The 24901-nt window shown below is 49.7% G+C and overlaps 2 protein-coding genes across 3 annotated transcripts in view; both read right to left on the bottom strand.

Annotated features, from left to right (window-relative positions):
• Nucleotides 1-10063, bottom strand: part of PLD3 (phospholipase D family member 3) — a 28173-nt gene extending 18110 nt beyond the window's left edge. Inside the window, exons 1-5 of one of the 2 annotated variants that reach the window (XM_077932350.1) lie at nt 9339-10060; nt 7361-7559; nt 3841-3904; nt 1907-1972; nt 493-650 (exon numbers count right to left, since the gene is read on the bottom strand). In XM_077932350.1, the coding sequence (XP_077788476.1) occupies nt 493-650; nt 1907-1972; nt 3841-3867 (251 nt within the window). In that variant the 5' untranslated portion in view covers nt 3868-3904; nt 7361-7559; nt 9339-10060. Of the gene's footprint in view, nt 1-492; nt 651-1906; nt 1973-3840; nt 3905-7360; nt 7560-9338 lie in introns of both variants that reach the window. The other variant, XM_028742001.2, reaches the window with a different exon arrangement.
• A 3508-nt stretch (nt 10064-13571) lies between these two features.
• HIPK4 (homeodomain interacting protein kinase 4) lies at nt 13572-22178 on the bottom strand. Its single transcript, XM_028742003.2, has 2 exons — nt 16856-22178; nt 13572-13844 (listed from the first exon to the last, which is right to left on the bottom strand). The coding sequence occupies exons 1-2, from the start codon at nt 18500-18502 to the stop codon at nt 13662-13664; spliced, it is 1830 nt and encodes a 609-aa protein (XP_028597836.2). The 5' UTR covers nt 18503-22178; the 3' UTR covers nt 13572-13661.
• Between the last annotated feature and the right edge of the window lie 2723 nt (nt 22179-24901).

The following is a 24901-nucleotide window of genomic DNA, read 5'->3' as shown; positions in this document are numbered from 1 at the left end:
CCGCCCTGAGATTGATGGGCATAGGGCATTACACAAATTGAATTAATTCATTATAACCCCCTCCAGGGACACGGGTGGCGCTGTGGTCTAAACCACTGAGCCTAGGACTTGCCGGTCAGAAGGTCGGCGGTTCGAATCCCCGCGACAGGGTGAGCTCCCGTTGCTCTGTCCCTGCTCCTGCCCACCTAGCAGTTTGAAAGCACGTCAAAGTGCAAGTAGATAAATAGGTACCACTCCGGCAGGAAGGTAAACGGCGTTTCCGTGCGCTGCTCTGGTTCGCCAGAAGCGGCTCAGTCATGCTGGCCACATGACCCGGAAGCTGTACGCCAGCTCCCTCGGCCAATAAAGTGAGATGAGCACCGCAACCCCAGAGTCGGCCAAGACTGGACCTAATGGTCAGGGGTCCCTTTACCTTTACCTTAACCCCCTCCAAAGGCAATAGCTGTGCCAAGAAGAGGCCCAGAACAACCTCGCCACAGGCAGAGGCCTCACCTGCAGGGATCGTTGCACCTGTTGCCCAGGTAAGGCCCGGCAGCCGCCTCCTTCCCTGCCAAGGTCAGACCACGAAAGGGGAGGATGAACATGTGGAAAAGGAGGACGGTCGCCAGCATCGTCGAGAGGATGGCCACCACAAGGATGCAGCGGAAGTCCTGCGAAGGAGAAAGAGGGACGGAAGTGGGCGTCCTGCACTTCTTCTTTTTAAGGTTAACAATTTCAGCAAAACAAAATATCAAAACATATCATATTCATTATTCTTTCCCCAACACCCCCTCAAACCCCCTCCCCCCAACTTCCCTCAGTTCCTCTCTGATTTCTCAGCACATGTTATCCTCTGCATGTTATAAAATTATACATATCTTTACATTATCTGTCTACCATGTTATCAACCAATAGATTTGTGTATGTTAATTCAAAACATTCCTCTTTAACAAGGACTTTGGCTGTCTGACATCCAGCGCCCTTTTGAAATGTGTTGTGGAAGCCGGAGATTATTGGGTTGTTCTTGTTTTTATTTTGATAGTGTGTTTTTTTGTTTTGATATTGCGATTTTATCTTGTGAACCGCCCTGAGATCTGTGGATATAGGGCAATATACTACTACTACTACTAATAAATATAATAATAATTCCTGTTTAGGGAGGTTTTTAATGTTTGATGTTTTCTCACTTATTACAGTGGTGCCTCGCAAGACGAAAAGAATCCGTTCCGCGATTCTCTTCGTCTAGTGGTTTTTTCGTCTTGCGAAGCAACCCCATTAGCGGCTAAGCGGATTAGCGCTATTAGTGGCTTAGCAGCTATTAGCGGCTTAGCGGCTTAGCTGCTAAAAGGCTATTAGCGGCTTAGCGGCTTAGAAAAAGGGGGGGAAGCGGGGGGGGGGAATGGTGAGACTCGCAAGATGTTTTTGTCTTGCGAAGCAAGCCCATAGGGAAATTCGTCTTGCGAAGCGCATCGCAAACGGAAAACCGTTTCGTCTAGCGGGTTTTCCGTCTTGCGAGGCATTCGTCTTGCGGGGCACCACTGTATTATTATTATTATTATTATTATTATTATTATTATTATTATTATCATCATCATCATCAATATTTTGTTGGGAGCTGCCCAGATGGGCAAGGTAAATTTAATAATAACAATAACAATAACACAATAACAATGCACCCAGACCCAGGTCTGGAGTGAAGAGGGAGTCCCCACTGCACAGGTCACAATGTTAATTTTTGGGGAACTCCAGTTTCTGCATTCTTCCATGGCACAAACTGTTCCTTAACCAGTTATTGATCCATTTATAGGACTGTGCCTCTTCTTCCATGGCTTGAGAGGTGTGGGGTTTTTTGGGGGGGAGATGGGACTCTATCCCAGCTCAGGCTCTTCACCAGAACCTGGAAGGGGAGGAGAAGGAAGAGACTAACCTTCTTTGGAGCCAAGCTGGGCTGCTGGGTCAGTGGGGGCTCCTCAGGGCTCCGCAGCACCTTCAGCTGAAAGAAAGGAAGCGGAGAGATGAAACATCCTGGGAACTCCAGGCAGCAGGATCTCAGGATCCGCAGTGTGTGCAGACGGGAGAGTGAACTGCACTCACCTGCGACCCCTTTGGGGACATCCAGCCCCACGTCGGAGCCGGAGGCAAGAAGCCCAGCTGGCTTCCCCTTTCCCCACACATTTACGAGGGGGAAGTCTGCCTCCTCAAGGGGAACGGGGCTTGCGCAAATAGCTCCCCCGGCTCCCATTCATCACAGTGGATCTGATGCGAGAGGAAAGGGGGGAGAGACTGGCAGAACTGTCCCTGTCACAGATGCAACACGATCCCTGTCCTGCCTTTGTAAGAACTTTGACCTTTTAGTGTGGCAGACTGCAACCTTTGGAACTCCCTGCCTCTTGACACCAGGAAGGCGCCTTCTCTGTGCTCTTTTCGGCAGCTGCTAAAAGCATCTTCCTTTAGACAAGCCTGTCCAGATGCTAATAATAATAATAATAATAATAATAATAATAATAATAATAATTTATATCCCGCCCTCCCCAGCCGAAGCCGGGCTCAGGGCGGCTAACAACAATAAAAGAATACAACATTCTAAACTCATTCCATTATAAAATTAATTCAAATCAAATTGATGGCAACCATTGGGCTAGAGTTCTGTGAAGATTGCCAAAGGAGGGAGTCAGGCTGTGCCCTGGCCAAAGGCCTGGTGGAACAGCTCTGTCTTGCAGGCCCTGCAGAAAGATGTCAAGTCCCGCAGGGCCCTAGTCTCTTGTGGCAGAGCGTTCCACCAGATCGGAGCCACAGCTGAAAAAGCCCTGGCTCTGGTTGAGGCCAGCCTAACCTCCCTGTGGCCTGGGACCTCCAAGATGTTTTTGTTTGTTTGAAGACCGCAAAAATCTCCAAATGAATCCGAACTTCAATGTCTAAAATCCCTGGTAGAGGACAAGGATCCTGAAATCACGTTAGTAAAGGTAAAGGGACCCCTGACCATTAGGTCCAGTTGTGGCCGACTCTGGGGTAGCGGCGCTCATCTCGCTTTATTGGCCGAGGGAGCCGGCATACAGCTTCCGGGTCATGTGGCCAGCATGGCTAAGCCGCTTCTGGTTTAACTCACAGCGCCACCCGCGTCCCACGAAATCACATTAAGGGTAGCCAAATTCTGTGTGATTGCCATAAAACTTAGGGAACAAGCTGTGGTATCATAATGATTAATAATAATAATTATTATTTATTTATTTATTTATTTATTTATATCCCGCCTTCCCCAGCCGAAGCCAGGCTCAGAGCGGCTAACAACAGTAAAATGATAAAACATTCTAAAATCATTTCATTAAGGTTTTAAATGATAATTTTAGGTTATACATTAATGACTAAGTTTTAATTTATGTATTTTTTAACTGTTGCTATATCTGTATTGTCCCTGTTATACCTAATTGCAAATTCAAATGTATCCCTATCGTGTTTTATGACTTCTTTGATATGTGGGCTGGAACTGGTCTGTGACAGAAATAATAAAAATTCATTCATTCATTAGGCTGGGAAGCGGGGACACACTTGCCATACGTCCAGCCTTTGGGAGGAGTTCAATGTCGCACTTTTATGATTGTCAATGCAAGCACTTAGAATCATAGCATTGGAAGGGACCCTGGGATCATCTAGTCCAGCCCGCTTCAAACGCAGGAATCTCTTGCCCAGTGTGGGGCTGGAATCCCAGCTCTTGAGGGTATCAAACAGAACGAGGTTCCCTCCTGCCCCCTGTGCACTGTTCTGGGGGAGCAGAAGAACTCTTTGCACTGGCTCCTGCTGGTGCAACTGTTTAGTGTGATCCATCCCTTTGGACACACCCAATTTAGGCAAGCAAGGATTTACCTGGTGGTAGGTGACATGGGGCTTCATGGCCGAGGCAGAACGAGCAGGAAAAACCTCAGGAGGCCTGGGAAGGAGACAAGGAGGAGAGTGAAGGCCGCTACAGTGTCACGGAAGAGCTGTAGTTGTGGCCGGATCTCCCTGGTAGCCAAAGGCAAACCGACATCTGGCCAAGTTGCCTCATGCGGCCTCAAGCGCAGGATCACACCTGAGCAGCCCAGAGCCCCAGCATCCTCTGCAAGGGACTCAGCAGCTGTGCTGGATTTTGACTGTGGGGGGAATTGGGGAGGGCCAGAACCAAGGAGGCACCCTCCGGTCAGGTGGGATTGCTATGAGGAATTATGAAAAATGGAACACGCCATTGTGTCCACGATGAAAGCATTGCTTGACTGGGCTTGAGTCATTGACAATAATTTCTGCTAACATCCCACAAGCCTCTGCATCTCTGCCCATCTTCTCTACTTCTCTACAAATCAATATGGCTAACCTGATCCAAAACACCCACCCACCCCACTCACACATGAAAACAAGGACCACCACAGCCAATCACAAAAAAACCCCACACCCTAGGCCAGGAGTCTGCAACCTTTAAGACAAAAAGAGCCACTTGGACCCGTTTCCGAAGAAAAAAAACCTGGGAGCCGCAAAACTCGTCATTATAAAAATAACGTTTTTGTCACTTTTTTATTATTTCTTTGTTTGACCCCTCAGAATTACTCCTCCTCATAGAAATAAACATTAAATTAACAAGTTACTTTTTTTGTGTGTGTGTTCTTCAGTCCCCTTCAAAACAGTGACCAGAGTACATGCCCCCTTTCAATGCAGTGACCAGCGTACATGCCCCTTACAATGTAGCGGGCGGGTGGGAAGGTGACGTCGGGACGGTGCGTGACTAACGCACGCACCGCCCCCATGCGACGTCACAGCCAGTACAGCGCCCGCCACAGTGGGGAGTGTCCGCCTCGCTAGTGTCCGCCCTGGAGCCGCGGCAAAGGTGTAAAAGAGCCACATGCGGCTCCGGAGCCACGGGTTGCAGACCCCTGGCCTAGGCCAACCCCAACCTCTCTCACCACCAAAGGAAGACAAGCGAACAGCAGAGAACCTGCACAAGCAACGCTGATACCAAACCCCACATAAAGTAAGTAAAATAGAAACATCGCCACCCAAGCCCCCCCCATCCCCCCCCCACCTCTTTCCCCTTTTCTTCCCAATGTCTCAACAAATGAAACTGATTTGTAAAAATGTTACATGGGGGGGGAAATATACGAGAGACACTGCACACACTTTTGTAAATCAAGAAAATATTTCATAAAAAAATAAGAGCATATTATGAAAATGAAATTAATGTAATACCCATCGAAACACAGACACAAAAAAAACAAACCCTCAACTATGTGCTGCGCATATAAATACTTCATTTTATTTGTCATGAAACTTCCAGCATTCTCATTCCCCGCCCCCCGCCTGGCAAAGGACGGCGGCATGAAGGCAGCAAAAAACACAGGTGAGGTTTGGGCTTCTGCCAGAAGCAAACAGATGCAGGAGTTAAGGAGAAGCAGCAGGAGGAGAAGAATGTGAAGTAGACCAAGGGAGCTCCTTGAAATTCTGAACAGAAACCCCCCCCCCCCTTGAATGCCCTCCACATGGTTCGGACAAAGGCTTGGCCATAGTCCCAATGAGAGTGGGGGTGGGAAGGGCTTGCAGGGCAGGCCGGCAGGCACTGTGAGTCAGCCCAGGCAATTATGGAGGAGAGCAACAACTCCTCCAAAATGCAAAACAAGCAGCTGGATTAAAGGAGTGTAACTTCCTCCTCTAATCTGGGTCACAAGGGCTGGGTTAAGGCTATGAGCAACAGGATTTGTTGTTGTTTAGTCGTGTCTGACTCTTTGTGACCCCCTGGACCAGAGCACGCCAGGCCCTCCTGTCTTCCACTGCCTCCCGCTGTTTGGTCAGGCTCATGTTTGTAGCTTCGAGAACACTGTCCCACCATCTCGTCCTCTGTCGTCCCCTTCTCCTTGTGCCCTCCATCTTTCCCAACATCAGGGTCTTTTCCAGGGAGTCTTCTCTTCTCATGAGGTGGCCACAGTCTTGGAGCCTCAGCTTCAGGATCTGTCTTTCCAGTGAGCACTCAGGGCTGATTTCCTTCAGAATGGATACGTTTGATCTTCTTGCAGCCCATGGGACTCTCAAGAGTCTCCTCCAGCACCTGAATTCAAAAGCATCAATTCTTCGGCGATCAGCCTTCTTTATGGTCCAGCTCTCACTTCCATACATCACGACTGGGAAAACCACAGCTTTAACTATACAGACCTTTGTCGGCAAGGTGATGTCTCTGCTTTTTAAGATGCTGTCTAGCTTTGCCATTGCTTTTCTCCCAAGAAGCAGGCGTCTTTTAATTTCGTGACTGCTGTCACCATCTGCAGTGATCATGGAGCCCAAGAAAGTAAAATCTCTCACTGCCTCCATTTCTTCCCCTTCTATTTGCCAGGAGGTGATGGGACCAGTGTCCATGATCTTCATTTTTTTGATGTTGAGCTTCAGACCATATTTTGCGCTCTCCTCTTTCACCCTCATTAAAAGGTTCTTTAATTCCTCCTCACTTTCTGCCATCAAGGTTGTGTGAGGAACTTAATATATCTTTTTAAATGAAAGCACCGCTTTATTACAAGAGCTGACCAAGGTGCTGCCCAGTTCATACCTACTTCAACTCAGCAGCTGCCCACAGAGAGACCCATTTTAAAAAATAAGTTAAGGAACGAAGGAGGGGGGGCAGCTGTGCCAGTGGCTCTCAAAATTAGGGCTTACTCCAGTTTGCAACCTCTAGGCTCAGCACTGGGACCCATTAAGTATAGCCATGGAAGAGAGGGTCTCTGAGTTTGTGCAGAGTTCACTGTCTTCTCCAGCGAGTAGCCTTCCTGCCCATGTTCTCTGCGGTTTCATGCCACACTGTTGGCATTTCAGACAGACCCATATTTCACTTGAAAAAGCAGGGTAGGGTTGGATGTCAAACCACGCTGGGATTATTAGTAAAGGACCAATATGTATAAATAACTATAATTATTACATTTTTAAAAATTCATGCTGTACTAACCAGAAACAGCCTCTTAGGACCAATTGTGTTGAAGGGGCAGTTGGCAAGGCAGACCACAGAAAACAAATACGCTTCGTATCGTAAAATCTATATTGATGCAATTTCTTTTCTCGTATTTCACAATGCCCATAATTTGCATTTCCCCCCCTTCTTTCCCTTCCCCTCCTTTTTTAAAAGATGCAAACTGTTGTAAACAAAAATCTGCCCTTTTTTCCCTTATCCAAGAGCCCATATAGAGACCTTACGTAGGTTCCCTATTGGTAGTAGAAAATAACAGAGGCCAACAAGAGAATATTGAGAAGCAAAGCAGCTAGTAAGCCTGATCTTTATTGATCTGTTGCAACAGGGTGCTCCCCTCACACGCAGGAGGGAGGAGGAACCCAGAACAATGGCGCACAAGGGATCTCAAATCCAAACTCTTCTTCTTCTTACCTTTGTTACTGCAAGGTAGCTGGGGGTGCTGGCAAGGCAATCTCTTGAGTCTCTATCTTGTGAGCCAGTGTGGTGTAGTGGTTAAGAGCGGTGGACTCGTAATCTGGTGAACCGGGTTCGCTTCCCCGCTCCTCCACATGCAGCTGCTGGGTGACCTTGGGCTAGTCACACTTCTCTGAAGTTTCTCAGCCTCACTCACCTCACAGGGTGTTTGTTGTGGGGGAGGAAGGGAAAGGAGATTGTTAGCCGCTTTGAGACTCCTTAAAGGTTAAGGTAAAGGTACCCCTGCCCGTACAGGCCAGTCGTGTCCGACTCTGGGGTTGCGCGCCCATCTCGCTTAAGAGGCCGGGGGCCAGCGCTTTCCGCAGACACTTCCGGGTCACGTGGCCAGCGTGACAAGCTGCATCTGGCAAGCCAGCGCAGCACACGGAAACGCTGTTTGCCTTCCTGCTAGTAAGCGGTCCCTATTTATCTACTTGCACCCGAGGGTGCTTTCGAACTGCTAGGTGGGCAGGCGCTGGGACCGAACGACGGGAGCGCACCCCGCCGCGGGGATCCGAACCGCTGTCCTGACGATCGGCAAGTCCTAGGCACTGAGGTTTTACCCACAGCGCCACCCGCGTCACCCTTTGAGACTCCTTAGGGTAGTGATAAAGTGGGATATCAAATCCAAACTCTTCTTCTTGTATTATGGTTTGTATTTTTGTATTTTTATATTGTAAACAGCCCTGTGGTCATGGAGTGAAGGGTGGTATAGAAATTTAATTCCCAAAGGGAATGTGGCTCTCAGGCTGAAAAATCTTCCTCACTCGTGAAGCATACTTCCCCACTGAGCCTTGCATTGCATGCTCTGGCTGGCAGCAGCTGAGCTCTCTAGAATTATCTTAGGAGAGGAGAAAGGGAGCCTTCCCAACCCCGCCCTTTTCCTTAAACTGGAAGTGCTGGAAACCAAACCTGGGACTTTCTTCCTGCGAAGCCAGGCTCTACGGCTGAGCTAACGCTTCTCTCCTGAAATGCTGACACTGCTGTCTTGAAGGCCAACACACAGCGAAAATTATCAGGAACAAATCACATGGTTTTGGGGGAAGAAGCCCTAAACGGTTCAGCATTATCAGCATCCTGCATGCAGGAACATAGGAAGCGGCCATATACAGGGTGAGGCCATCTAGCCCAGTGTCGCCTACACTGATTGGCAGCAGCAGAACTCTCCCAGCCCTGCCTGGAGACTGAATTTGGGACCTTCTGCATGCAAGGCAGGTGTCCTCCGGCTGCGCTACGGCCCTTCTCTGGTTGAAGCCTCAAACGCATCTCCAGGGGCAACTGGGATGGTCCTCGCACCTGCCAGTCAGTGCAGACAATACTAACCTAGATTGGCCAGTGGTCTTTGCCTTATGGGTCTGAACTCAGCCCCAGGACACTTTCTGTAATCCGGATTGGGAGGAGACACCCAGAGGGTCGCGGGACCCAAACCCGCTTCCAGCTCTGGGCTTCTCAGACCTGGGAGATGCTCGGAGAGCCTCGCAGCGGTAGCCAACGTGGCGCCCTCCAGTGCTGCCGAACTGCCTGATCCTTGGCCGTGTGGGGCTGACGAGAGTCGGGCAAGGCCTGACCTTGCCACCTGCTCCAGGGAGGCGGCCTCTGCTGGACTCCAGCTCGGGGGAAGAGAAGCGCGCCCGCTCGGTTGACTGGGTGCTACGCCCTTGGGCACCCGGGGTGCCCCCCGCGCGTTCCGACGTGACGCAGGAGCCCGTAGGTGCAAGGCAGGCGGGGCCCGATTGTTTCCGAATAGGAAGCTGGGGTGGGGAGAAAGAAATAAGGGGGATCTCCTCCAGGCCAGGTCAAAGGAGAGCCCCAGACGCACCCCGATCGGAATTCAATGCGCCTTCCAAGCCGTCTCGAAATCTGTGCGCCCCACAAAAGCGGCTCCGCCCCACCAGGGACTCCCGTCCCGGCCCCACCGCCGCGCACCCCCGTTTACCTCGGGTCGGCGGAGCAACAGCTGTCGTGGCGGCGGCGCTTTCCTCCGGACGGGGACAAGCGGCAGCCCCGGGCGGGGCGGAGACGCGGCAGCCGGCCAGACGGCCCCCAGGCGGGGCTCCCGCTCACGATCCGCCCCCTCCGCCCCGGAACCTGCTGGGTGGTGGCTGCGCCTCTGAGCACGTGCAGAGCGCCTCCCTGCTGCCCACCCGATCCCGGCAGCCAGACTGTGAGTGGGAGGACGGAGGTGGGGGGGGGGGACCCTGCCCAGCAGGTTATGGTTATTGTTGTGGTTATTTACCAACATATGCCGCCCTTCGCCCTGAAAATCACAGAGCGGTTCACAGCATCCCACCCCTTTCCCCCGGGGTTGCGAGCTCCTCGCCGGCAAAGAACGAGTTAAAAGCAGAGGCAGAGGCTCCGCCCCCTGAATGGAACTCCTAAGCACCACCTGGGACTGTACCATCTGCCCTCGGGAGAGGAGGCGGCGAAAGCGTGTTCTTCACAGCGCGGAAAAGCCGAGCAGCGCTGCTCCCAGTTTATGCCCCTGACTTAAAATTATTCTGTGGCGGACAGGGAGGGGCAGCTTGACTTTGACCGCCGCCCTTGGAAAACGAATTCTTCTATTCTCTTCCCCCCCCTCTGTGAGAATGGTTCCTTCCCAGGACGGCGGAGACAAAGGGAGCCTCGACCGCTGAGAACGAACCATTATAGCCAGTGAAGGGGGGCATTCTGAAGCGGCAAGGGAAGGAAGTGGGCCCAGTAGCCCTGAATAGTAAGAAATAAAATGGGATAAAAAGCGGGTGCAGGTTTTTGTTGTTGTGCCCTGGGAAAAGAGGTCAGAATCCCCTGCTCTGCATCCGTCCCGTCCCCCAAGGCGTCTGATGGTACCTCCCCATGCTCTATTAACTCTTAGGTGGCCGCGACGAGGACGGGAGGAGAATGCCCCAAACTGCTGCGTTAGTTTCTTCTTTGATTCTGGCTGCAGAGATTTTTGCCTGGCTCTTCTGGGTCCTTCCTGCACCCCAGATCGAAACTGGGCTCCCCCTCATCCGCAGTGCTATCTTTGTGTCATTTGCAAAAGGCAATGGCCGTGCAATTTTGGAAACTGATCTGCCTCCGCGGTCGAAGGTAGCAGTACAGTATTTCTGAAAACCAGTTGCTGGAAGCCACAGGAAGCGAGAGTTGCCCTGTAATCCAATAATAATAATAATAATAATAATAATAATAATAATAATAATAATAATAATAGAAGATACCAAAATTGAACCTGTCCAGCATGTAGGGGCGCTTCCAGATTGTCGCTGTTTCGTGATGGGATTCAGTCCCATACTGGCAAATTCAGGTTCCGCAACTAAGATTTAGGGCTCTTGAGCAACAAACCAATTCCACCCCCACAAAAAATGTGACGGGGAAATTAACTGGAAAGTATGAGATATGGTTGGCATCCGTCTGTCTCGAGAGACAGTGGAGGGGTGCGCCTTCGGGGGTGAAGTCAAACAGTTGGAGAATCACAGCACCTGCTGTGGCTGCAGAGACCGATACAGGAGAGATATGTTTTCTTGCAGCCGGGGCAGAGGAAGGTGTCCAGTTGTGCTGCTGCAGATGCAACAGGGTGTTGCTTCTCTCTGTGCTCCTCCCAGCGGCCATTCCTCCTCTGGTCATGGCTATGGCCACACAACCTGTCTTGTCTCCAGGCACTGTGGTTGTCTGCGAGGGATTCCCACATGATGGATGTTGCCAGCCTTCATGTCATGTTTGCAGACATTGTTGTAGTGCAGACGTGGTCTACCAGTGAGCCTAGTGCCTGACGCCATCTCCCCACAGAGCGCACCTTGGGGATCCCGCTGTCTTCCATTCTGTGGCCTGGACCAAGCCAGCGTAGACATCACTGAGACGGAAGTGCAAACATGCTGGGAATGCGCATCTTTGAGACTCTGTCCTTCTCTGTGTGCCCCAGAGAGGCCATTTCCAAGGCCTGCCACACCCTCTCCCTGCCAGGACTCTTCGATGGCCCTCTGCCATAGATGCTTTAGTTGCGGTTCCTGCATTTCAGGGGGTTAGATTAGATGACCCTTGGGGTCCCCTCCAACCTATGATTCTAATAATTCTGTGGCTGCCTGCCAATGCACTTGCAAAGAAAGGGCAGCTGCCCACAATTCCTGTGTGTCAGGCGTCTGCTGCCAAGCCTCTTCATGTGAAAAGAGGGCGCTTAAAGTGAGTACCTGAAGTATTGAGAAACCTAACCACACAGAGCCAAGAGTCACCTCCTCCCATGAGAAAGGGAGAAAGGAGCCTTTCCAAAGCTGGACTGCTTCTTGCAGCTCCTGCCCCTCCCAACATCAAGGGATCCTTTTCCCTTTCCAACATCAGGGATCCAAGGCACGGTCTTCCATAATAATAATAATATTAATAATAATTTTATTATCTATACCCCATCCAACTGGCTGGGTTTCCCCAGCTACTCTGGGCGGCTTCCAGCAAATATAAAAACATAATAAAATGCCAAACCAAAAAAAAAAAAAAAAGATGTCAAACAATAAAAACTGTGAAGTCAACCCACCTTGCTGATACAGTGGTACCTTAGGTTAAGTACTTAATTCGTTCCAGAGGTCTGTTCTTAACCTGAAACTGTTCTTAACCTGAAGCACCACTTTAGCTAATGGAGCCTCCTGCTGCTGCCGTGCTGCCGGAGCCCGATTTCTGTTCTCATCCTGAAGCAAAGTTCTTAACCTGAAGCACTATTTCTGGGTTAGCGGAGTCTGTAACCTGAAGCGTATGTAACCCGAGGTACCACTGTACTTGAACAAGGAGTGTAGTGGATTGGCTTGGATTTGTTCCTTTGCAGAGGCAGTGCTCAGGTTATTTCATATTCTGCCTTTCCCTTCTGCCTGCTTCCTCCCTTCCCTTTCCTATTATTCCCGAGCAAGTGCCTGAATTTGAGGCTGAAACGTGTGTGCCGTGGCCACCCTCAGGGTTTTAGGATTGCCTAGCATTCAGGCTACTGGGAATTCAGGACTGCAGTTGTAAGTGACCGTCACACCCTTCTGAGGTCTGGGAGAGAGTGTGGGCTGCTTCTACACTCCCAAGTAAACTACATGGTGTTGGTTGAATGGAGGAGTGCTGGGTGCCCTGGCTCAGGACCTTTAGAAAAGTAATCCCTTCGTCCCAAGTTCCCTCCCACCTGGGGCTGCAAGAGAACAGCAGGGTGGTAGCAGCAGCTGCTGGAGAGTAAAACTCCCTGGTAGTAGCCTTGAATCAGGCGGCCTTTTTGGGCTGCCTTCATTGGTAAAAGCAGCCTCCAGCTGTACATTCCCAAACAAGCACTGCTGCTCTATCAAGTCCCTTGTCTTTTTAGATCTAAGCAGGAATTAATTCCACGGTCTATTGGGCAGCAAATTCTTGTGCCCGTGTATGTAAATAATGTCCAAGAAAGCAGGAACCCACTTGTTTTAAATGTATTAGAGGAGCCTCTGCCAGTAACTGAGTAATTATCATCCCCTTTAAATAAATTCTATAATGGAAAAGCATCTGTTCAGTGTCTTCTGTTACTGCTGGTATTGTGTTGGGTCCCAGTCAGTACAGCTTTTTCTGTTAGCTGCATCTGTGATAGCAACTTCTTCGTGTTTGTCTTGTAATTGCAAGCGGGGCAATGCAGCAGGTGCGAGAAGCCTCTGCTGGGCGCCCCCTTTGGTCACAAACCCCATAGGCAGCCCCACAAGGAGCTGTGCCGGTCTGAACCACCATGGGGCAAGGGTGGGGGAATGAGCACCCAGCTAGCAGATGGGCTGATGGGGCCTACAAGGAAGTGGCTGGCCTAAAAAGCAGAAGCTGCCCCGTGGGACTGAGACCCTTCCATCGCCCAGGGTGGGGAGCCATACATTGGTCTGGATAGGGCATGGACCGGTCCCTAGACAAACGTGCCGCCAACGCCTTCTGCAATTGGATAAAGAGTTTATTATTGCTGTGGTCAAGTGTGTTTGTGTGCATCTGGTGCTGCTGGGAGGATAGAGGCGGTGGGGGGGGGGCAGGCTGCAGTTTGCCAAGACAGACTGGCAGGCCTTTTTTGCTCTGGAATAGAGGGGACTCCCCCCCCCCCCCGCCCCATCCAGCCTGGTGCACCTTTTTGCACTGCCATCAGGGCTCCGCATAGTTCGGTAAGAGTAAGGTGGCTTTTATTAAAGCAAGTAGCTTTGGGCAGCGAGAAACAGTCTATATATTTAGTGGCTACAAAGGAATCTGTTTCGAGGGCCCCCGGCTGGGGCCATCTCTCCGCTGCGCCTGCCCTCTTCCGGGGTGGGGGGGTGGGGAGGGCCCGCGGGGGTCAGTGGTGGCTGGCGATGTGTTGCAGGTACGGCTGCAGCTGGTGGCGGTTCCGGGAAGCGTGCAGCACTGCCTTGAGGGGGGCCCTTTCCATGCCATGCTCTGCCAGCCAGTTCTCCTTCGGCAGCCAGCTGGTGGGCCCAGGCAGCTGGGCGGCTGGCTCGTACACCTCTGGCTGCGCTCTCTGCCAAAGAGAAAGACGGCACCGCGTTACCGGACCCACGTCCCAACTGCCAGCCCCCGGTTCCCTGCAGGCTAGGTGGCTATGGGGGTCCCCTTCCAGCTCTGTGGTTCTGTGTTTCGTTCTGCATTCATGGTGCAAGCAGCCCTGGTGGTCAGCAGGGAGGGGGATATGTTTCAGGGCACCTGTGAAGCAGTAGCTCTAGGTGATTGGAGATAATAGCTATATAGAGAGTTGGAAGGGGTCTCCAGGGGTCATCTAGTCCAACCCGCTGCTGGAATCACAGCAACAGAATCCCTGACCGGTGGCTATCTGCCCAGGAGCTCTATCTAGCATTATGAATTTCCCCCATAGCTTGAATAGTTTTAGAAGCTTCTTTCACTTATGTTTTCTCTAAATTTAAGTCCCAAACACTGCGACTTTTCTATAATAATAATATTCCCTCCCTCCTCCCTAACCTTTTCTCGTATTATCCCCTATTACAGACTCCCCCACCTTATCACACCTGTTGGTTTATCTGTCCCTTTTCTCAAGGTGGGGAGTAAGGCAGTTGGCCCTTTCCTCCAGCTCTGCTATACTCACTGGGAAGTGGGGCCGTCGGAACTGCAACCCATTTCCTGATGCGCCTATGCCCATGCGCAGCTCACAGCAGCGAGATACTTGTTTCGCTCTGCGTCTCTTCCCAGAGGATGGGCTTTGCCTCTTTCGCTGCTGCAGCACAAAGCTGGCACAAAATTCTCTCCCCACTGGTTCACTGGAGTAGGCGGGATGGTTTCACCCCACACCTGGCACTGTGACCTGAATCTCACCTGGATTTTGTGATAATAGGACATCTGTGTCCTTTTCACCATCATCGAGAGATGGAGAAATTCTGCTTTTCCCTGGGGAATATTTTGGTGTCAGGCTTCACTCCCCACCGCACCCCCATTTATTTCCATCTTCACATAATTTTCTCAGCCGTTTACCTCCAAGCCTCGTTCACTCGTTTTAATAGCCCATCTTTCCTCCAGGGACCTCAATGTGATGTTCATCCTTCTCCCCTCCATTTAATCTCCACAACAACTCTGTAAGGCTGAGAGAGACAGTGCCTGGCCCCAGATCAGCATCGTGGCCGAGTTGTGGGGGGCAGGATTTGAGCCCTGGTTTCTCCCAGGTCCTAGCCCAACACTCTAACCACAACGCCACCCCTGGCTGTTGGCACCTAACCCAGGCTTCCGAACAGCTGCTGTCAGGTAGCACTGGCCTCCAAGCCAAAACTGCAGCAAGGCGAGTGAAGCCGTGGTCCTGGCAGTTTGGCAAGGAGCATGTATGTGCTGCAATCACCATGTGCCAAGCAGAAAGGGGAGGCAGGCTGGGAATGCCCCTTGCCCCATTGCATTTGGGGCGGGAGGGGGAGGTCAGAGGCCTGCAAGCGGCTGGCAAGTTGTTTCTATGGGGAGCAACTCTTGACAACCAAGCTCTGAACAGTGCAGATCCTGCCCCCATACCTTGCTCTTCACATGCTGTGAAAGGATTCCCTGTAAGGCAGCAGGCCTTGAGGGAGGGGGACCCCTGCACCTTCAAACCGCCCTGACTTTGAGGGTGCTCTTCCTTCACCCTGGCCTTTTAATGTTAGGTTCCTCCTGGCTCAAGCTTGTCTGGAAGGCAGGAAAGAGCTAGACCAGCCTTTCTCAACCTTGGGTCCCCAGATGTTGTTGAACTGCAACTCCCATCATCCCTAGCTAGCAAGGCCAGAGCTCAGGGATGATGGGAGTTGTAGTGCAACAACATCTGGGGACCCAAGGCTGAGAAACACTGATCTAGACCAAAAGTTCCCAGAGGAAGGGAGCGGTCCCACCCTCTGGGGAGACAGTGGAATTTCCTAGTGGGGGTGCTAAGAGGCAACAGGGTATCAGGGAGGTGCTGGGGGTGGTGATTTACGGCTCCTGCTAAGGGTCTTTAAACCAGATATCTGATATCATCCATCCATCGTGTTAGGAATTTACTGAATTTGCTGAATGTGGTACCCAAGACTCTTGCCAACGGACTGTCAGATTTTGAAAACCAGGCATCTCTGGACCAAGTTAGTCAGTTTTGCTGAATTAATTCAGCTAAATAATGGATTTTGAATAAATTGCGAATGTTTGTAATTTTTATGGCGATGCTACCTTCCTTGGTGGGTCATGCCAAGCGCTGGTCTGAATAATGCTTCTAATCAGATGGGGTAGGGGGCACTAGGGACAAGTTCGTGGAACCAAGGGAGCACGCGTGGAAAGCAACAAAGCAATACAGGGGGCAAAAGCGTTCACCGTTGGTCTGAGAGCAGGTGGGCAGCCTGATTTTTCTATCTGGGTGGAGGGAAAGGGAGCCTAACCCTGGTAACGAAAGTATTGCCAGAGTTTCCAAGGGACCTTCCAGCACCTTCTGGATCCTTGGAGACCCTTCCTTCCTCCTTCACCCATAGGTGCACCCTCTCCTGGCTCAGCCCACTGCAGAAGTTGCTCCAGAGGCTTGGTGGTGGCCCAGTTCTAACACTTGAGGACACGCCTTGGACTCTTACTTTGGTACACAGGAAGAGGAACACAGCTGTATACCGAGTCAGGCCATTTTGGCGCATCTTAATCAGTATTGTCCACACGGACCAGCAGCAATAGCCCTCTAGGGTTGGCTCTCAACAGTGGAACGGACTCCCATGAGAGGTGGTGGACACTCCTCTTCCTTGGAGGCTTTTTACCAGAAGTTGGGTGGCCATCTGTCATGGGTGAGATTCTTGCATTGCAGCAGGCTGGACTAGACGACCCTCAGGGTCCCTTCCAACTCTGCAATTCTTTGGTTCTCCCAGCCCTACCCAGAGATGCTTTCGGCGATTGAACCTGCAACGCAGATGCCCTGCTCTGACCCATGACTCTTCCCCAAGACCCATCTTCAGCCGAGACCCATCCATTGCCTCAACTCTTGGGCTCACGGCTCCTCCGAGACCCCAGCAGGTCAGTCCCCCCGCCCTGCTGTGGCCCCTTCTCCCCAGCCCTCGTTACCTGAGCGGTGGGCGAAAGCATCAAGCCCCTGGGGTAGCCGGGGTCTTCCCTGGCGTTGGACTCTGGCAGGGAGGCTGTGCTGGAGTTGCTTTCCTTCTCCCACGTGGGGGGCTCCTTGGGGGAGTACTGCCCCAGCAGGATCAGGTTCTCAAAGGTGGGGTCTGGCTTGGCATGGTGAGACGCCTTGCGGTGCCGGGGGCTGCCACGGCGGTTCCGGTAGTAGGCCGGGATGGGCTCTTGCTGCGGTTGCTCCTGGCGCAAGCGTAGGCTCTGCAGGACAGGCTTGCGCCGGCCGGATGCTGCCTCCGGGGGCCCGGGGTGGGTCGGCTCATACAGCCCCCCGCTGGGACCTTCTCCCCACACCTTCAGGGGTGCCTCCTGGCCAGCCTCGGCGATGCTGAGGTCATCCATCTGGCTGGTGGTCCTCTGGATGCCGTGGGCACTGTTCTCTTCCTGGAAACTGTCGCGCACCGAGTAGAAATGCTCTTCTTCCATGGCGCTGTAGAGCTGCGCCTCCTCCTCGGTCTTGCTGTGGCTGGGCAGCGACTCGTGGAGGCTGCGCAGGCAGAACTGGTAGTACTGGGTAAGGTCGTAGTTCTGCTTCAGCGGCTGGGTGGAGACGTACGGGTGCTTCAGGGCAGCGCTGGGCGTGATGCGCTCGTGTGAGTCCCAGGTCAGCATGCGCTTGATGAGCTCCACCATGCTGCGCAGGTCAAAGTACTCAGCCAGGGCCTCCGTGTCCGGGTAGATCATCCTGTGGACGTTGACCGTCTCCATCTGGTCCAGGGACTTGAGCACATACTTCCTCCTCTCCACTGACTTCACCTTGGTGTCTGCCAGGTACTCCGCCGGGGTCTTCAGCTGCCAGGAGTTGACCACCTCGGGGTGCTGGCTTCTCTTGAAGAAAAGGTGAGCCTTCCTGGCCGCGTTGAGCAGGGCGGGCCTAGGCATCCCCTGCGTCTCGCAGATGTACCGGATCTGGTCATACTCGTTGTTGCCAGGGTAGAGGGGCCAACCCAGGTGCAGCTCGGCCATCACACAGCCCAAGGACCAGACATCCACCTTCTCGCAGAAGGGCAGGCCCAGCAGGATCTCGGGCGCCCGGTAGAAGCGGGACTGGATGTAGGGCTCTTTGACGTAGCGCACCTCGTTGAAGATGCTGGCTGAGCCAAAGTCGATCACCTTGACTCGGAAAGGGTACCTGACTTGGTCCACCAGCATGATGTTTTCAGGCTTCAGGTCTGCGTGGATGATGGAGAGCTCCTTCAGCTTGGCCAGCGCCCTCAACACCTGTATGGTCACTGTCCGGATGTGCCGGACGGGAAGCGGGGAAAAGTTGTGCTCCTTCTGGAAGTCAAAGAGGTTTTGCTCCAGCAGCTCGAAGACCAGGTAGAACTTGAGCTCGTCATGGAAGAACTCGTGGAACTGGACGATGTGGGACTCCTCCGAGTCCACCTCAGACATGGTTTGCAGAAGCTTCAGCTCGTTCTTGATGATCCTGCTCCGGTAGGAGTCGTTCTTCAGGATCTTGATGGCCACCATCTCGCCTGTGCTGCGCTTCCAGCTCTTCACCACTTCCCCGAAGGTGCCCTTCCCCAGGATCTCAAAAACGTCGTAGAAGTCCGATTCCGACTCGATTGTGACCATCGTTCTGGGCTCGCCCAAGCTTAGGAACACGGGTGCAACGTGGCTTCTTGCAAAGAGAGGTTCAGCCGCGCCCTGGAGCCAAGAGAACCCCGGCCTGACTCCGGAACGAGAGATGATGCAACAGTCACTCAGTTCCAAAGTTGCCAAGTCAAGAAGATTCTGTTATGGAGGTGGGAGGAGGGAGGCGACTCCATGGAGGGGGGTCCCCACAGCCCTTTTTTTCTGTACTAGCAAACGCTTTCCTGCCAGTGTGAAACCGGGGAGCGGGAGGCACTAGCAAAGGACCCCTGAGATATGACCATTCTGTACTGCAGGGCCCCACATGTTGAGTCTTGAATGGATACCTTTTGAGAGGCAGCCCTCACTTTAGGAGGCTCCAGTGTCCATGGATGGGGATGTAGACGACGTCTTGCCAAGACTTTGGTTCTTCAGGTGAACGTCTGTAAGGAGGTGGGAGTTCTTCCTTTATCTCCACACCCACACCGCCTTCAGAGCATGTGTTGTGTGACTGAAAAGCAAAGGATCTCTAGCCCCGACTTAGCCATCCCTACAGTTTATATATGGGGTCTTTCCAAACTGGCACCTGCCATTAAAGGGGAACGGTCATAGGTAGAGTGCCTTCTTGGCATGCAGTGGTCTCAGGTTCAATCCCCAATGGTGTCACCAGGTGGGACTGGGAGAGGTTCCTGCCAGAAATCTTGGAGAACTATGGCTGCCAGTCCGTTTAGACAATACTGAGCTAGGTGGATGAATGATCTCCTTATGAGACAGCTTCCTATCTATTGATGTGCATCTCATAGTAGGCTGTGGGGCCGAAGGCTCCTCCAAACTTCCGCTTGTGCTGTGCCTTGCTTCTCCTTTGCCCCCACCCCTACGCCTTTCCTAGGGAAAAACTGCTCTTTAGTGATAATTTGGCACAAATGGCTATCCGGGGGGAACCCAAATTGTCATTTGTGCTGACAGAGAGTGGTTTCCCCCAGGGGAAACAGTGCTAAGAGGAAGTGTGGCTAAGCCCCAAGTTAACTTCCACCCTCCACTTTTGTTGCAGGGGAGAAGAGCGAGCATTGCAGGCCAAAGCCTCCCCCCTTCTACCCCTGAGTATCCCAACTCCTTTCCCCGGGTGCAAGGTAGGCCTCTGCTGAAGAGGGAGGCTCTGCCTGTGGCTTCGTCCTTGAGTCTAATATTAGACAAAATTTTGGGGTTGGCTTGTACAGCCCAACTCCCCAACAAGGGACCCGGTATCCCCTAGGTTCATTATCTGCCAGAGAAGAATGAGTGGAGGCAGGAACTAATTGGAACTAAATTTTGGGGTTAGTGAGAAGTTTGTCTATTAGTAGATTTGAGGGATTATCAAGTGAAAAGAACTCCGCCTATTGGGAAAGGTTTTGTCAAGAGCTTCCTTCTACCTGCTTTAGAGGGAGTCTTATAACTGGGGGCTAAAGATGGCCCTGGTCTTGCTCTCATGTACCATTTCAGACATGTGGTTTATGCACATGTATGTTTACCTTGTGCACTTAGGAACATTCGTATTATTTATGACACCTTAAAATTCCAGTAACAGGTGAGCTTTTCGTGGCCCAAGCCTTGCTCCCTGCAGTGGTGCCAAGTCCTGCTCTGTGCTTTCAGAGTCTCCTAGAACTGCAGAGTCGGAAGGCACTTCAAAGATCATCTAGTCCAACCCCCTGCAATGCAAGAATTGCACCCCTGACAGATGGCCATCCAACCTCTGAATAAAAACCTCCAAGGAAGCACAACTGGAAAAGGACTGTAGAAGATTATTCCAACATATGATTACAGCAGCGAGGTTGTTATATGTACAAACATGGCAAGATGGCGCTCTACCTACTGTAGAGGAATGGTTGAGAAAATTATTGGACTTAGCTGAGATGGCAAAGCTAATGTGTTTAATTAGAGAAAAATCATTATTGACATTTACTAAGGTTTGGAATCTCCTAATGGATTTTTTGCATGAAAGAGAAAATGAACTTATGACATCTGGATTTGAAGATTGAAAAAATCACTGGCTTGTAGATAATAAAATAGTTGGAGGTTAATGAGTGGATACTGTATTTAGCTGCAGGACAGAGAACCGGAAGTCTCTTAATCTTTTTTTTCTCTTCCATTTTCTTTCTTTTCTCTCTCTCTTCTGTTTCTTTCCCCCTTTCTTCTTTTTGCTACTGTTCCTTTTTTTAAAAGATTAGATTGTAAAAGCACTTTTATTCTGCTGTATCATTAAAAGATACTTCGTATTCGGTGTGAACTTTTGTATATCTTTGGACAAATGAAAATATTTCTTAAAATACAAACAAACAAACAAACAAACAAACAGACCTCTGAGGAAGGAGAGGCCACCATTTTCTGAGGGAGCCTGCCCTCGGCTTCTACCCAACCCCTTCTGCCGCTCCAGTGGGTCAGGCTGGGAAGGCCCCCAGCCAGCCTTTGCCCATAGCTGTGAGGGGTTTTTGGTCAGTCCAGCTCACCCCCCCCAAAAAAGTACATATAGCGCCTCCACTTTCAATTCATAGAGTCTTTTACTAGATGGGGATGACTCCCCTTCTGGAGACAGGCAGGGTCTTCATGTCTCTGAGAGAAATGGTTGCCAGTTTTGTGAGGATTTTCCCTTGGCCTCGTCCTCTCCTTTGGCCTGTTTCCTGAGGGGGTTTGCCCCCCGAGTTTCCCTCTTGGCTGCTCCCCCTTCCAGCTTCTCATTCACCCCCCCCCATTGTCTGGGGTAGGGAAGAGTTTGGGGGCAGCTGGATTCCACCCCCCACATGGCCAGGCAGGCCCAGGAGGAGCCCATGGAGGCGGCAGGGCCAGGAGATGGCGTTTCCCGCCCTTTTCCAAAAAAGGCGGGAACGCCATTTTGTTTCTTCCGGAGGTCCCAGCTGCTCCCAGAGACGCCATGGCTCCCTTGTGGGCCTTGTGGCTCTCATGCACTCTCCTCCCAGCTGAAGGAGGGCGGCACCTTTGGGTGCCAGCGCTCACAGGGTGTCCTCAGCTGCCTTCCTGCCATGATGGCTTTGCCTCTGCAGGGCAGCCTCTCTCTTCATCATGTTGGCCCAACAGAAACCTCTCCATTGGGAGATCCCAGGCAAGCGGCCAGAACAGGCGAAGGGGGCAAGGAGGGAAAGCCCCTCTCTGTGTCTGAGGCCTAAGAAGGAGGATAATAAGAAGGGCTTTTTTCTCCTCAGAGGTGGAGGGTTCCCTCAGGGGAGTTTGACCCCTGGACCATCTTGCTTCGTCACCCCAAGAGTCAACGCAAGCAGAAGGGGTCTACCTGCAGAAATAGGGGAAAGACAAGGCTGGAGACTCCCTTTCTGGCCCCACGAACACAGGGCCCAGGAGTCCCCTAGTTTTTGTTTTTTTTAATCTTTATTTATACAACAACAAAAACACACATAAAGAAATACAAATACAAAATTACACACAAATTACAAAAATAACCATAGACACATAATTTTCTTGGCAAACAATAAAACATCTATTGGTCTTAACACTAAAGACCCAACTTCCCGTCTATTCCATATTTCAAATTCATATTACTTATTGCCAATACACATTTTCATATACAGATAGGTAGCCGTGTTGGTCTGCCAGAGTCAAAACGAAAAAAATTCCTTCCAGTAGCACCTTAAAGACCAACTAAGTTAGTTCTTGGTATGAGCTTTCGTGTGCATGCACACTTCTTCAGATACGAATCTGAAGAAGTGTGCATGCACACGAAAGCTCATACCAAGAACTAACTTAGTTGGTCTTTAAGGTGCTACTGGAAGGAAATTTTTTTGTTTTGACACATTTTCATAATTAAACTTATCTTCAATAAATCTAATTTCTTCTATCTACCTAGCAACTATTACTGAAGTTCCTCGAATGCTGCAACAGAATTTAAACTACTATATTTATTTTTCAGATATTCTTTAAAAACCTCCCATTTAGAAACAAATTCCTGTTTTGATTTATTCTTTATCTTTTCTGATAAACCATCTAATTCGGCATATTCTGTCAGCTTTTGGATCCAATCTTGTATAGAGGGGATTTCATTACTCTTCCATTTTGCTGCTATCAAAACTCTTGCTGCCGCCGTCGCATATAAAAAGATACCCTTCCTCTTTTGTGGAATATCCAAATCTGTTATTCCCAGGAGGTAGGCCTCTGGTTTTTTACTGAAAGAGATCTTTAGCATTTTTTGCAGTTCTGCATGTATACTCTCCCAGAATACCTGTATTTTCCTACATATCCACCACATATGGTAGAATGTTCCTGAGTCTCCGCATCTCCAACAATTACTTGACACATTTTTATACATTTTTGAAAGTTTCCATGGTGTTAGATACCATCGATGTTGCATTTTTTGAAAGTTCTCTCTAATCGTGTAACAGTTTGTGAATTTCCAATTGATCTTCCATAAATTTTCCCATTGGGCCATGGTTATTGAATGGCCAAAATCCTGGGACCACCTCACCATTGCCACTGTTACCTCCTCCTCCTTGACTGTCCAGTCAAGGAGGAGTCAGTAAGTTTTGGAAAGAGTTTTTCTTTTAGAATTTACAAGATCAGATTCGAATCGAGAAATTTCTACTGAGAACCCCTTTTGTTTGTCAGATTTAAGTTTTTCAAATAACTGATGGTATTGGAACAAGTCTGAAATGTGTTCTCTTATTTCCTCAATTTTTTTTAATTTTATTTGGTTATCTTCATTTTTTGGAGTATTTTATATGTTGGCCAGCTTTCCTGAGTATTTTTCCATTTTACTGCTATGGCTTCTACTGGAGAAGTCCACCACGGGACTTTAGGCTCCATCAGGTCTTTATATTTTTCCCATACAGCAAAGAGTGACTTTCTTATTATATGGTTGGTAATTTTTTTATGAATTTTCGCTTTTCCATATATTAGGTAACCCCAACGGTTGTCGAAACCTTCCAGGTCCAGGAGGTCCGGATCCTGCAACGTGCACCAATCTTTTAGCCAGGTGAAACAGGCTGCCTCGTAGTAAAGTTTTAGGTCGGGTAGGGAAAAGCCTCCTCTCTCTTTTATGTCTATTAAGATCAGGTGTTTAATCCTAGGTTTCTTCCCTTCCCACAGGAATTTGGAAATTTCTCTTTGCCATATCTTGAGACAACCTGCTTCACCCAGTATCGGAATCATTTGAAATAAAAAGATTAATTTTGGAAGCACGTTCATCTTTATAATGGAAATCCTACCCAGAAATGTTAATTTTAGTTTACTCCAGGTTACCAAGGTTTTTCTAATCTCTAACCAAGTTTTGGTGTAATTATCCTGAAATAAGTTTATGTTCTTGGGGGTGATCCAAATACCCAAGTATTTTGCTTTTGAAGAGATTTTCAGGCCCAATATTTTTTCTAAGTCGTCCTTTTCTTCTGTGGTTACATTTTTAACAAGCATTTTTGTTTTTGTTATATTCAGCTTAAAGCCTGCCACTTCTCCAAATTCTTTAATCAGTTCCAGCACCCTTTTCAGACTTTCTTTAGGGTTTTCAGTCATAACAAGTAAATCGTCCGCAAAAGCTTTAATTTTATATGTTTTGTTTCCCAGAGTGATGCCTTTAACAAGCTGATCCCTTCTTATCTGATTGTTCAAGGCTTCCATCACCAAGATAAATATCAGTGGAGACAGTGGGCAGCCCTGTCTGGTTCCCTTGTTTATTTTGCACTCCTCAGTAATTCTTCCGTTGATGATCAATTTTGCATATTGTTCCAAATAGATGGCATTTATTCCTTTACAAATATTTTCTCCCAGTCCAATTTCTTCTTAATTTTTTCATAAACTTCCAGGACACGTTATCAAAAGCTTTTTCAGCATCCATCAACATAATAGCTGCTGGTTTATCAATTTTAATATCCAAATATTCCAATACATTAATCACACATCTAATATTGGATTGCATAAATCGTCCGGGAAGAAATCCGGTTTGAGCTTTATGAATTATCTCTTTCAGCACAATTTTTAATCTATTTGCAAGAATGTCTGCGAATATCTTGTAATCGTTATTTAGCAGTGCAATGGGTCTGTAATTGGCCATGTTTGAGGCATCTGTTCCCTGTTTATGGATAAGAGTAATAAAGCTGTCCTTCCAGGTTTTCGGAAGCTTTCCATTTGCCAGAATATTATTCATTAGGTCTTTCATGGGAAGAAATAATGCTTGTTCTAACATTTTATAGTAATTAGCTGGAAGACCATCTGGGCCCGGTGTCTTTCCTAATTTTGATCTCTGTATAGTTTGTTGCACCTCCATAGCTGTTATTGGTGAGTTCAATATTTCAGTTTTTTCCTTAGGTATTATTGGTAGTTTATTCTTGCCCAAATAGTCAATTATTTTTTCTAGAGTCTCTGGACCTTCTTTATATAGTTTTCCAAAAAAACTAGCAAAGTTTTTACTAA

The sequence above is a fragment of the Podarcis muralis genome, chromosome 7 (genome assembly GCF_964188315.1).
Source record: "Podarcis muralis chromosome 7, rPodMur119.hap1.1, whole genome shotgun sequence".
NCBI lineage: Eukaryota > Metazoa > Chordata > Lepidosauria > Squamata > Lacertidae > Podarcis > Podarcis muralis.
Note: the sequence above shows the minus strand (reverse complement) of the source record. Positions and strands in the feature narration are given on the sequence as shown.